General features: G+C 35.8%; 2 protein-coding genes and 1 long non-coding RNA gene across 5 annotated transcripts in view; 1 reads left to right on the forward strand and 2 right to left on the reverse strand.

Moving 5' to 3' along the window:
* LOC125780329 (uncharacterized) overlaps positions 1 to 13048 on the reverse strand; it is a 282319-nt gene that overhangs the window by 80646 nt on the left and 188625 nt on the right. The gene's annotated exons all lie outside the window — the stretch shown is intronic.
* LOC125775755 (uncharacterized) lies at positions 2988 to 4326 on the reverse strand. The gene is made up of 2 exons (XR_007421363.1): positions 3406 to 4326; positions 2988 to 3346 (listed from the first exon to the last, which is right to left on the reverse strand). It is a non-coding gene; the product is annotated as an uncharacterized LOC125775755 (long non-coding RNA).
* Positions 4517 to 8917, forward strand: LOC125780364 (uncharacterized). 2 transcript variants are annotated; one of them, XM_049462648.1, is made up of 3 exons: positions 4517 to 4817; positions 4924 to 5028; positions 5101 to 8917. In XM_049462648.1, exons 1-3 carry the CDS (start codon positions 4758 to 4760, stop codon positions 6409 to 6411), a joined length of 1476 nt encoding a protein of 491 aa, XP_049318605.1. In that variant the 5' UTR covers positions 4517 to 4757; the 3' UTR covers positions 6412 to 8917. The 2 variants fall into 2 exon arrangements, with proteins under 2 accessions (XP_049318605.1, XP_049318606.1); XM_049462649.1 differs by having other exon boundaries at positions 4924 to 5016.

Raw genomic sequence — 13048 nt, forward strand, 5'->3', positions numbered from 1 at the left:
CTGAAATATTTATTGACTGGTATGACAACACTTTTATCACTAAAGTAAGAAGAAAACGAAACTGGCAAACAAGGAAATGTGCTACTTTTACTGGATAACGCGGCAACTCATCCTCCAGTTGAATTGTTAGAGAGGGGAAATGGAAAGTTTAAAGTATAATTTTTGCCTCTTTATGTGACATCCTTGCTACAACCAATGGATCAAAGTGTTATTGAAACATTGAAAAGACTTTATGGAATTTGATTGATGGAAAGGCTTGGAATAGAGTACTTAATCGTGCGAATGATAATTCAATAATCAATACTGATGATTATATTTTGCAGGATATGAATGAGGTAATGTCAAAGCTAAAAATATGTCAGGATTGTGATGATGATGATATGAAAGAGTGGGTCGCTTGTGACAGTAATGATCAAGGCTTTCAGATTATGTCTGATGACGAAATCGTAGAAAACATTTTGCAGATAAATGAACAGCAGGAAATGGAAGAAGATGAAACAGAAGAAAACATAGGAGTGAAAAATGATACAGGACCATCTCATGATGTAGCATTCCATGCCCTGGAAACAGCTCTCAAGTGGTTTGAAAAACAAACAGAGAGTGATACTGTGAGTTTACTACAACTGAAACGAATTCGTGATATAGCAGCAATGAAGAGCAGGGCTGCAAACCACGCCGAAAATTGAAACGGTTCGGTTCAGTGGTTCGAACCAGTTTTCAAAAACGTGTACCGGTGCAGAAATCGGTTCCTTAGGTTCCCTGAACCGCGGTTTCGGTTCGGTTCATTTGGTTCAATGATATATTTGGAAGTATTAATTTTTTATATATAATTTTTTTATTGTTGTCCTTTAGTAGGCAATGAAATTCTATTTTTGCATCAACTATTTGTAATATTTTAATTCTCTTTTTACATTTTTCTTTTGTTGTCTTATAGTAGGTACTTATAATAAGAAAATATATAAATACTAGAGGACCCACCTACGTTTTACTGTGGCTGATACCTAGGTAGTACTACTAATACCATCTATATGATTTCTATTATCGCATTTTTGATGAAGCAAGAAAAATGAATCAAAAAGCATTTCGTGCGTTAAGAAAGAATTGGTTTTTGGGGTAAAATACTTTTGAATTTGGGCTGTTCATCAGTGAAATCAATCGAGTCCAATCGATTATCAGCCTGGTGGACTGCATATTAAGAAACGGTTCTCAAGCGTGGAAAGACAAAAAAATCGGCTGGCAAGGTTATGTCATCAGTCTTTTGGGATGCCCGTGGTATATTATTCATCGAATGATAAATGAGCCAGTTTTAATTCATTGTGTATTTGATTGCAGTTCTATTCTACCATTCCCAATATTTAGCAATTTTATTATTTTTCAGGAAGGATCAGTTTGAAATTGTACACATATACATATGTATGTATTCACCGTTTCCGTTTAAATATTGTATATCTCAAATTTTTTATCAGCACTTCAGTTATGCCGCTATTTTTTTATGCCAGACCTTTTGCAATTTTAATTTGCCTGTCAAGATACCCCCTCCAATAGTTAGCATGTATGAAAAAAATGTTATAGCTACCCATAGATTTTAAGGTTTGAATATTGGATACTGTGATGGTAGCGCCATCTATCGGTCAAACATTCCAAAATTAACAATTGATTAAAAACAAAAAATAATTTAAAAAACATTTTCCAGTGGATCAAATTGTAAATCTAAACCATTCTCGAATCTCCTTGAACATACACACAAAATTTTATCAAAATCGGTTCATCCGTTTAGGAGCAGTTCAAATGCAAACACACGGTCAGAAGATTTATATATATGTATAAAGATAATACAATTCAATGCTTACGTCAGATATTTTTAGTATATGTAATTGTTTTTTATGTGTTTAAATTTAATAATTGAATGTCTTCCAATAAATCTTTATCAATACTTGCTCTCAAGTCGGATAATATAAATTGAAGGGTGGAAAACGATCTTTCACACTGATACCTGTGTTGCAGGAGCAGCAAGGACAATATTGGCCATAGCCTTTAATTCAATTTCAGAATGATTTTCCCAAAATATTAACACATTCGATGTTTTGGAAAGGCGTTTAACGTTTGCAAAGCTATTTAAAATGCCCTTGATTTTTTTGCCTGGTGACAATGCTCGCTTGTCTAACTGCTCGAGCACAGCATCATCGGAACTTATTTTCGATTGGGGAGATTGGTCCACATTTTTTTGGCAAATTACATATATTTTCCCTCAATGTGAAAACTTGCTGTATAAACATTTTTGCCAATTCTTTTTCGGAATCGCCAAGCAAAAGCTGATACCTGGGGTCTAAGTAAATAGCCGCTAAAACGCAAGATTTATTTAACAATAATTCACCGCGCTTTTTCAATGCTGCAGCGAAATTCTTACTCATCCACCCAGTCTTCTGCTCCACTTTTAGCTTGCATGAATACTATGCAAAAAACATGTCACCTAATACAAGTTGTTTGTTTTGAAGTTTGGGAGAAATATTTTAAGCTGGAAAAAGAATGTCGCATGCGCTTTCAATTTGCTGCCAATTGTCATCGATCATATATAGCTCTTTAATGTCTTTAGAGCTCTCGCAACAAAAATCTTTAACCTCCAATAAACTCTTCAACATATCAAGTAGATACCCACCGAGTGACGCATTCTAGCATAGGCTTACGTAATTTTTTTGTTCGCAGCAAATTCAGCATTGTAGGTGTTCTTAATTTTTTGACTACTACCTTGGCCTTGCTACGCACATCCTTAATATCCTTTAAAAAATCGGATACTGCCAGGTTCAAAGTGTGTGCGGCACATCGAATTACACTAACGGAGGAAGATTTCATAAAATCATTTTCGAGTTCTTCACACATTTGTTCATTTGGATCGACATTTTCGATCATATCTTGGTCATCGTTTACACAGTCAATATATTTTTCATCCTCTTCACCTTCATTTCCAAGTAAATCATCTAAAACTGAAATTATTTTTATACTCATTTATTACATGAACATGTCGTTTTTACTATCTGAATCTTCGATAGCAACTTCGTTGCTATTTTCATCACTTGGCACTTTTGAGTTATTATTAAATAATTTACCAACGCAAACCATGTTGGCGGCATTATCGATTGTTATTGAATAAACCCGATCTATATTTATTTGAAATGATTGAAGAACATCCGTGATTGTATTGAAGAGATTCAGTGCGGTATGTTTCACAAATATTTCCTTCATTGCCAAAGTTTCAATTTGTATTTCTCCATTTGCAATATATTGTGCGTTGATGCCTATTATAGATCGATCTAATCTACTTACGCAATCAACTTTAATAGAAAGTAACCTGCAATTAGAATAAACATAGACATTTAATTTGACAAAACATTATAATCTGTAACTTACCGATTAGTTAATCTGTTTGTTATTTGATAACGCAGCGCAAAAACTCTTTGGATAATTTCTTCTTTTATCTTTTGTCTGTTAATGGTAATACCCACTGTCTTGCAAATCGGATCAATAATTTTTCGAAAGCCACTGTCTTCTAATATTTTCAGTGGTCTGCCATTCTTTGTGTCCAGCTCCAAACAAGCTTCCAACAATTGTTCCTTTGTGAAAATTGTGACTTCGGCGTCTTGGCTACAACGTATTTTAAAATGCTGTTGTCGTTATTAACGTGTTCACTCTTTTTCTTTTTAGGCAACAGTTCCACAACATCACTATGCTTCCTTTTCACATGTCTTAATAAATTTTCCGTATGTTTTCCAGCCATTTGCATGATGCAATCTTTGCACACACTTTTATTTTCTTTTGTATTGTAAGTCAATTCTTCATGCACTTTATTTTTGCTCATTTTGAATAAATAAACATATTAAAATTAAAAAGTAATTACGTAAATGTTGCGAGTATGTAAATGCAATAAGTGATGTGCGCATTTTACAGATGACAAAAGTCAGTACTACAACAGTATTGCCATATAAATATAAAAATGCTTGAAATATGCAAGGCGCAGAGTTGCACTTTTTACAAATATTTAGAGTAAAAATTGACTGAAAAATTCTTTATTTGAACCGAACCCAACCACTAGGTTTTAGTGGTTTTCGGTTCGGTTCAGTGTTTTCAAAGTAAAAATGGTTCGGTTCGTGGTACAGCTTTTAACGGAAAAAATACGACGGTACGGTTCAAAAACCGGTTCGGTTCAAAACCGGTTTGCAGCCCTGATGAAGAGAAAAAGTTGCTTAGGGAGCGTTCAAGTATTACGTAACGCAATTTGGGGGGGAGGAGGGTCTCGTTAAACGTTACGATGCGTTACATAGCCGGGGGGGTCTTTCTTACAACACGTTACGTAACATTGTTTCTTTTGTTAAATAATAAAATAGCGAATTAAAACTCACAAGATGGCAACCCGATTATATTAGTCTGGTTGTCATTTTTGTTCTCGCAAGTTGGCAAGCCTTTTCGTTTATATTTCACGGGGAATCCCTAGATTGTATTGTACGTTATGTAATGTGATTTTTATTGTCAGTATTCGTTAATGTTTATGCAGATAGCTATATTAAAGTGAATTCATAGTGTTCGAATACTGTAATGTCTTCAAAAGAGGGAGTTTTGTATCAGCAGCTATTCTTGGCCTATAAAGGCTGTCATGCTAACTTGCCAGCGCAACTGTGTCAAAAAAATGCCAACGATATTTGGAAAATGGCTAAAGAAAAACTAAAAAATAAAGAAAAGTTTATAGAACATATAAATGATGTTATATGACAGTTGAAAGTGAGACTACGAAGAAGAAAGCAACAATGCTTAGTTATTTTACACAGGTAAGTTTACTTCTAAAACGTAATTATGACAAGTATTATAATATGTAATACAAATCTTGATTTTTCGAAAACTGGTCATAAGTTCATAAGTGTTATTTATTTCTAGCTATCCGTGAAAACATCAAGCACGCCAGCACCACGCCCAGGCACGCTAAGGCCCAATGTTCCATCGACTTCACTTGCTCTTCAACAAAAACAGGTGCATCTGCTTGTATGTTATGTTCCTTTTTATCGCATGTGTCAATATTACCTATTTCCAATGTTAACCTCTTGATTTCTATAGGATTCGGATGTTGTAGCTTCATCCACGTGTTCATCTCGTGTGGAATCAATTGTCGCAGTCACTGGACATAAAAGCACTGCCGTTAAACGAAAGATGAGCGATACCCACGATGAACAAAGTCAAAATACTGATGGGGAAATTGTGCAGACACCGTCTACGGAACCACTTACGACTTTGATTGATTCGGGCTTCACTAAAAATGTTACAAGCAAGCCGGCTCAAGATACTCTTATGAAAAAAATTAGTCTACTGCAACAGAGAATAAATGTTCTTACTGAAGCAAAGGACACTGGAATAGCCAAAGATGATGTTCACGACGAAATAAAAAAGCTACGCAAAGAGTTGAAAGAAGAAGAAAAATTTTTAAAGAAAAAAAGAGACTCTGCTAAGCGTGCAAAAAAATTTCGAGCCAAAGAAAAACTGGAGAAAACTGAACGTCAGAGAAACAATCCTGCAGCACAACCTCGAACTGGCTGTGGACAGCCCCCTTTAGTTGACTCGCAACCTGCTCTCCTAGAGACAATAATTAATATTGCCATTCATGGGAGCACTTCTGATGAACGCCGCCGAACAGAGATGATTAGGAGTTGTCTCACTCTGTCCGACCTGCATGAGAGGCTGTTGTTAATGGGATTCAAAATTTCTCGAAGCGGCACATATCTTCATTTACTCCCACGCGTTTCTAACACTCAAGAGGGAAAAAGGCACGTACGTACCGTACCCGTAAAGTTAGCAAGACCACAGACCGAGACGCACAAAAAGCACGAGGACGGAGAATTTTGCACTGCTACAATCAGGTCATTGGAATCTCTCGCGTCGCTTTTGGGACCGCAGCAAGTATTCGTTCTCTCACAAGACGATAAGGCACGTGTACCAATAGGTTTACCGGCAGTGAAAAGTCAGAGCCCTCTTTTAATGCATATGGAATACAGAATACTTTTACCTGATCATGACTGGGTCGTGGCAGAGCGGCACAAACTTATTCCTTCTGTATATGCCGGCGTCAACGTGGAACCTAACAATTTCGGTAAAGAAGAAGCTGTTGGGTACAGCGGGCCGACATACATATCCATAAGAAGCGGGAAACATGCATCCTCCACAGCGAACACCCATGCTTACGATTTCGAATCACTTTTATCACAACCTTCATTCAAACCCTTAATGATGGCAGAATCGAACACCGTGAAGCCAGTGATCATCATCTTTGTAGATGGTGGGCCGGATGAAAATCCGCGTTATCGCAAAGTCAAAAACTTTGCGATTGAACACTTTAAAAAATACAACTTGGACGCCCTGTTTATTAGCGACTAATGCTCCTGGACGGAGCGCATATAACCGAGTTGAGCGTCGCATGGCTCCCCTCAGCAAAATACTGGCAGGCGTCATTCTGCCTCATGAACATTTTGGTTCTCATCTCGACAACAAAGGAATTACTACGGATGTTGATTTGGAAAAACGCAATTTTCAGCACGCTGGAGAAACACTTGCAGAAGTGTGGAGAGAAATGAAAATTGATAATTACGACGTTTCGGCGGAGTATAGACAGCCCGAAGATAGCATGCAGGATCCAGTAGAGCCAAATTTGGCGTGGTATAGCGTTCACGTCCGCGAATCGCAATATTTCTTACAGGTTATAAATTCGCGGATGAATCCTGCTGTTCGCCACCGAGAAGTGCATTGAAATCTGTGTTTGCGGATACTTTCATGCCGCCACCTTACCCAATACTTCAAACCCCAAGCAAGCTCGTAGTACCTAGTTTGCTAGACAAAGGAACATCCAAGTTTTCACCACTTCTTGTGAGGTTGTCCCTTGATCTGTCACCTCCTCTAGAAGGGTTTAAGCAGATGCCTTACGACTTCTTTTGTCCATCTGTACAATCCGACCTAAAGAAAAAAGTCTGTCCAACCTGTGGGATCTATTTCACATCGCACAAGAGTGTTCAAATGCACTGTCGTTACGTGCATGGGAAGACTGTCCAAGACAATTGTGAAACTAGAGTACGGCCGCAGCGCCTTGCTGCCAGAAGGCCAAATGAGTTTCTCTGCATTGTGCATAGTTATGAGGATGCTGACTGGCTCGATGAAGACGAAGTTGATGCAATTGGCTTAACAATTCCAGAACCGTCCTTGTCTGCACTCCAGATGCCAGTGATGAAAGAATCTGAGTGGCTAGCAAACCCGTGGACAGAGGAGCAGTAATTTTAATCGAATTGTTTTTAATAGACCTACTTAGATACTTGGTTCATAATTGATTATTTTTAAATTTTGTTAAGAATATGATTTTATTTCGAGTATAAGGGGCCATCCATAAATTACGTCACACGAATTTAAGGACTTTTTAATCCCCCGTCCTTGTCACAAGTTGTCACATTTTGAACTAGCCCTCCCCATTTCGTGACATCACACATTTTCCAATTTTATGGATTTATGAAAAAATAAAAAAAACAGGTTATTCTCTTTATTCTTATATTTATTGAATAATCTTTAATAAAATCAACATTTAGTTAAATGTTAAAGTACAGACACAACGAATGGCTAGTCAAGAACTAATAGATACTTAATTATGCTAATTAAAAATACAAAACTTAATCATTTTGTGTCCATGGACTTTTGACCCACTCCTTTATATCATTTATTACTGGTAAATCAGGCACTTCATTTTCATTCTGAAGTTGGCTGTCAGGAACATCTTTCGTATCAACATCGTCTTCTTCCATCCATCTCGGTCTAGCCGCAATTCTTTGAGGACAAATTTTCGCGATAGGTATCAGCTCTTGTTTTTTATGTGATTGTTTGTGTTGATTGGTGGCTTTATATGAAGAAAAATATAGGCCACATATGCTACACAATCTTTTAAATAAGTATGACTCGCCACTAAGGCAATAACTATCATATGGAACTTGTTTCAGATGGGATGATGCTTGGAGTTTTAATAATATCTGTAGTAATAATGGAGCAAACTTAGCGTCGTTGTCATTACTCCCTGTGACTCCATAACCTTCTGATGTCTGTTTAATTAACACAGGTGGTGGTAAAAATTCTTCTTTTAATAATTTCCAAAGACTAGAACGTCTTACACCGCAACATGTAATAGTTTCAAATTTAACTATTTGTAAAAAATATTGTGACTCGCGTACATACATGATTAGCATACCAAGTTGCATTATTTTTCAACATCATAGCCTGTTCAATATCCAGTCCAGTAACAGTTGGTGCAACACATTCAGCAACGATTGGAAAATTATCAATGACTAACTTGCTCCAAATGTCAGCCAACACATTGCCCGCACTTTCGAAGTTTCGTTTTTCTAGATCTAAGTCAGCAGTTCGATTACTTGAATCAAGATGTGACCCAAAATCATCACGATTTAATAGTACACCAGTAAGTTTGCAACTGAGAGGTGCCATGCGTCTTTTTTTGAAATGTTGTAAAGCTGAAACTTTAACGCGGGAGACAATTTTGTAAGTTTGATTAAAGTTATAATATAAAATAAAGTACGATTCGCAGAAGAGTCCCAATGTTAATACCAAAGCTTCGTTACAACTTAAGTATTAAAAAACAAAGATTGTGTTTATAAATGTTTAATATTTTTTGTTTACCTATAAATTTTACGTTTGTACATCACAAATTTTGAAATGTGATGTCACAAAGCTTTTGACCCCCCGCTGCCCCTTGTCACACAATGTCACTTCCGAATGATACCCTCCCCCCCTTTAAGGTGTGACGTAATTTATGGATGGCCCCTAATGTTTAATTTCAGTTGGGTTTATTAGTAAAAAAAACAATATGAAGGAATGAATGAATGAAAGAGAAACAACTGCGTGTAAAGCAAAAATTTATAAAAAAAATAAAGAAATGTGTTACGGATTAAAAATCTCTTATTTTATTTAGTACTAGTGTAACAGACAGATTTAAAAAAAAAATCTTCAAAAATTGCGTTACGTAATACTTGAACGCTCCCTTACATCAAATGACAATTACCGAATATTTTAAACCAAATTAAACTTATTATCTACCTACTTATTTCATGATTACCAAATGCAAATTACCAAATACATATTGTAAACAAATTATTCGTACATACGTACCTAAATATTTTATTTCATGATTAATGCTGCAGTTTAGTATTACGAGTATGTATGTAATGTAATCTAAGAAAATATGTACATACCAGAGTCCTGCACGAGTAATTAAAAAAGTAACATGTTAGCAAGCGGCGATGCCGATGCGGCGAGTACCCGCTACGTAACGGTACTTTGGCATCGTGGGCATCGGCATCGAGGGTATCGGCATCGCGGGCATCGCCGATTACTAACATGTTACCAGTGGTCGGCATTTCTTAGAACAATTGTGGAAACTAACTTCACACGTACGCTTACGCTCTATCGCAGAGCCGCTCAAAATTTTTCATGCCTATACTCGGAGTATAGGCAAGCAAATGCAGTCGAAGCATGTACGCTATGACGCTAATTCTGCCAGCGTCAAAAATACAGTCGAAATACAGGAATTCAGTTTCGAATAAGCATATAGAGGACTTAATGAGAATCAAAACTTACGATCTTGAAGTCGATATGGAAAAAATCATGGAAAGTTAAAAAAATTAACTTAAAATTATTGTTGTTCTTAATTGCTTTTTTAATCAAAAACCATAATTTTTTATTTTTTCTAAATTTTTAATAACAAAATAACCAAATAGCACGATTTCACTCAGTGTACTAAGCAAGCGCGCGCACACAATCATACGCTAGCAGATATCAAATGTGTGATTGTATGCGTTGGTAAATAAATTGCGCATTATTTTGAGCGGCTCTGCTCTATCGTTCAGTCGTTGTCGAGCCAGCAACGAATTAACATCATGTAAGACTATAGCGTTTCATTTGCCATTGACGATACCAGATAGTAATCGTACGATGCCACGATGCCGTGATGCCGATGCGCAATGTTACCTTCGCATCGTGGTAATCGTCAGAAGTGTTACTTAGTAACGTAATCGTACGATGCCTACCTTAATCGTGCAGGCCTCTGGTACATACATACATTAGTAGTGTTCATTTCTTAACGGGGCATCTCGACAGGATAGAATTTATAGAATACTAGCTGTCAAACGAATTGCTATTACCATTGCCAAATCTGTATGTGGGCATTTGCTATCATGATAGAATCATTAGCGCAAAGGCGTAGGGTAGGTAGGTTATGTTTATGTATTTTATCATTTGCGAAATGCCGTCGGAAATACAACTTTCGTCGGTATATAAACGTAAATGAGAGTTAGGTAGCTTAAATCTTTTATGTAGAAAATAAAAAAAGGATTAAGATCATTTTGTTTACAAATGTATTTCTGGGAAAATAAGATAATAAGAAAAGGAGAAAAATCTTTTTTTTACAAATGTACTTCTGGCAAAAATAAGAATTCATATTTTTGGACTATTATATAATAATTGCGGCATAAATTTTATATACCAATTGAAATAATAAATTTAAAATGTGCAATAGTATTTCGATGTATGCTTGTATAAGTTTATTAAATTCAAGACTTCGCTCATTCCAAACCCAATTTGCATAATTTTTCTATAAATTAACAATATTAAACTAAATATAAATTTTTTGTTGAAAAAATGTTGTTTTGACAATGTACTTTATTTTTATAATATAACACAACCGTCTTAATCAGGAATATCTCTGGTCTTAATACTCTAAATTTCATATTGCCAAATTGAAAATGCCGTCGGCATATGTGCAAATGCGATATGTTGTCTCTTCAAAATTTTCATAGAAATGAAAACTGCGCTTCTAGCTTACTATACATGGCAAACTAGATAGTATTCTATATCTAGTAAGCTATGAGCAATGTGGAGTCTCCACAGGCTATGTGCACGGCAATGCAGCTAGTATTCTATAAATTCTATCGTGTCGAGATGCCCCGTAATAAACATTGATTTTCGTTGATATCTATTTGTTTTTCTTCGTCCATTCGATCCTCCGGATTTTCGATTATCCGAATGCCTATCGACAACAATTAGTCCGGTTAATCGAGTTTCTACTGTATAAAGATATTCAGCCCTATCACGCAATCCATCGTAGCAAAGCTACGAATACGAATACGAACAATTTGCTATCATTGAATTCATGTGAGTTCGAAACTTTTGTTGCCAGACTTAATTTTGAATTTTGGCATTTCGAAATCAGCTGTGTAGAAGACAAAATAAAAATTAGGATTAATAAAAGTGGAAACGTTTATATTCAAATTGATTTTACGAACAAAAAATATGTATTCGCTAACGTTTTCATTTATGTTGCTTGAGGAAGAACGTGAGAGAAGTCGGCGTGATATAAAAATTCACCGAAAATCACTGAGGGACAGGAGTAACCCTTTCGATGTGGACGAAACAATGTACAGTTCATAAATCCATAAAAATTCATTATTAAATTTTATTAAAATTATTTTTCTAAAACAGGTTTATTAAAAACTATCGCTTAAATAAGGCGGCCTTTACGTATGTCCTCGATGTTCTAGAGAGGATTGCAAGTTCTTCAAGATCGTCGTCTATATCTTTACTTCATTGATTGTCTTCAGTTTTACGGTTTTTAGCTGAAGGAGGCTATCAGCATGGAGTGGCTAAAGACTCCAGTCAACATTTTGTTGCATCTTAATAGAAGTATTGGGATTGCTTCAGTCTCATTTGTGCCCTCAGTGGATAAACCTCGATTTAAGTGATGTTGAAAAAAGGGAAGCGAAAAAGGATTTTTTTCAGAAATACGGATTTCCAGGCGCGATTTTATGTGTAGACACACATTAAAATCGTTGCCCCAACTAATGATAAGTTTCTCTATTATAACCGCAAAGGATACTTTAGTATCAATGCCATGATTGTAAGTTTGGTAACAAATTCGCATTTCAAACATCTTATTCAATGTTTTGCAGATATGTGACAATAAAATGAAAATACGTTATGTGAATGTTCAGTTTCCTGGCAGCAATCATGACTCTCACATATGGAAATTTATTTCTCCGTTAGCACAAACCTGTCGTACAAAAATTCCGCTAAACTTAAAAATTTTCCGTTCCGAGTGAATTCAGTGAACGCAACTCTACGAATTTCGAACTTACTTTCAGAACTGTTCGAATTGCATGATAGCAGTTTCGTAACTTCCCCGAAAAAACACTCTAAGATGGATTGCGTGATAGGGCTGATTGCAAATTCAACAAATAATTTATTTAAAAAGCCTATTTCTTTAAAAACTTAGCTTAGAAATAAATAATAAAATAATGTTAATTTTTTATGTAAAGAGTTGTTCATATATTATCATCACTAAATACCGAAAATTTGAGACTGCTACCACATTTGGGAATGGGTAGGATTCCTTATCGCCGACCTGCAGCTTAATTCTGATACATATATAAAACGTGTATGTAGTTTATTATCAAAAAATTTATACTTAAAGTATAGGAAACGTGGGTTCTATAATTATCTCTTGATTTACCTTACAATGAAAAATTATGTTTTACTGTTGTAAAAATTTATTATGACATGTAAAACCGAATTGTTCTACAATATATACTATTGGAAATATAATTTCCAATCTGTCCATGAATAAGTCGACTTTAAACATACAACATATTTATCTATACTATCGAGAAGGTATAAATAAATTTTTAGATAACAGCATTAAACTTCATTCTATAAGCTTAGTACAGAGAACGTATAATATACGGTTCAATTGCGGACAGGCGTGTGAACTGTCAAGAGCTAACAAAATGCTATTAGTGGATTTCACCACCTTTGGCTCGGCAGGAGAAGCTTTAACAGAAATGAGTGAACAGAGCAGAAAATGCTCATAAATATATGTCGTAGAATGGTAAATTAGCCCACTGTATATGTGGCATAGAAGGGTTGGTTGGACCGTTGTGCATGCATGTACAGTTTTGAATGGCGACATGATGTCGCT

This window comes from Bactrocera dorsalis, chromosome 1 (assembly GCF_023373825.1).
Source record: "Bactrocera dorsalis isolate Fly_Bdor chromosome 1, ASM2337382v1, whole genome shotgun sequence".
NCBI lineage: Eukaryota > Metazoa > Arthropoda > Insecta > Diptera > Tephritidae > Bactrocera > Bactrocera dorsalis.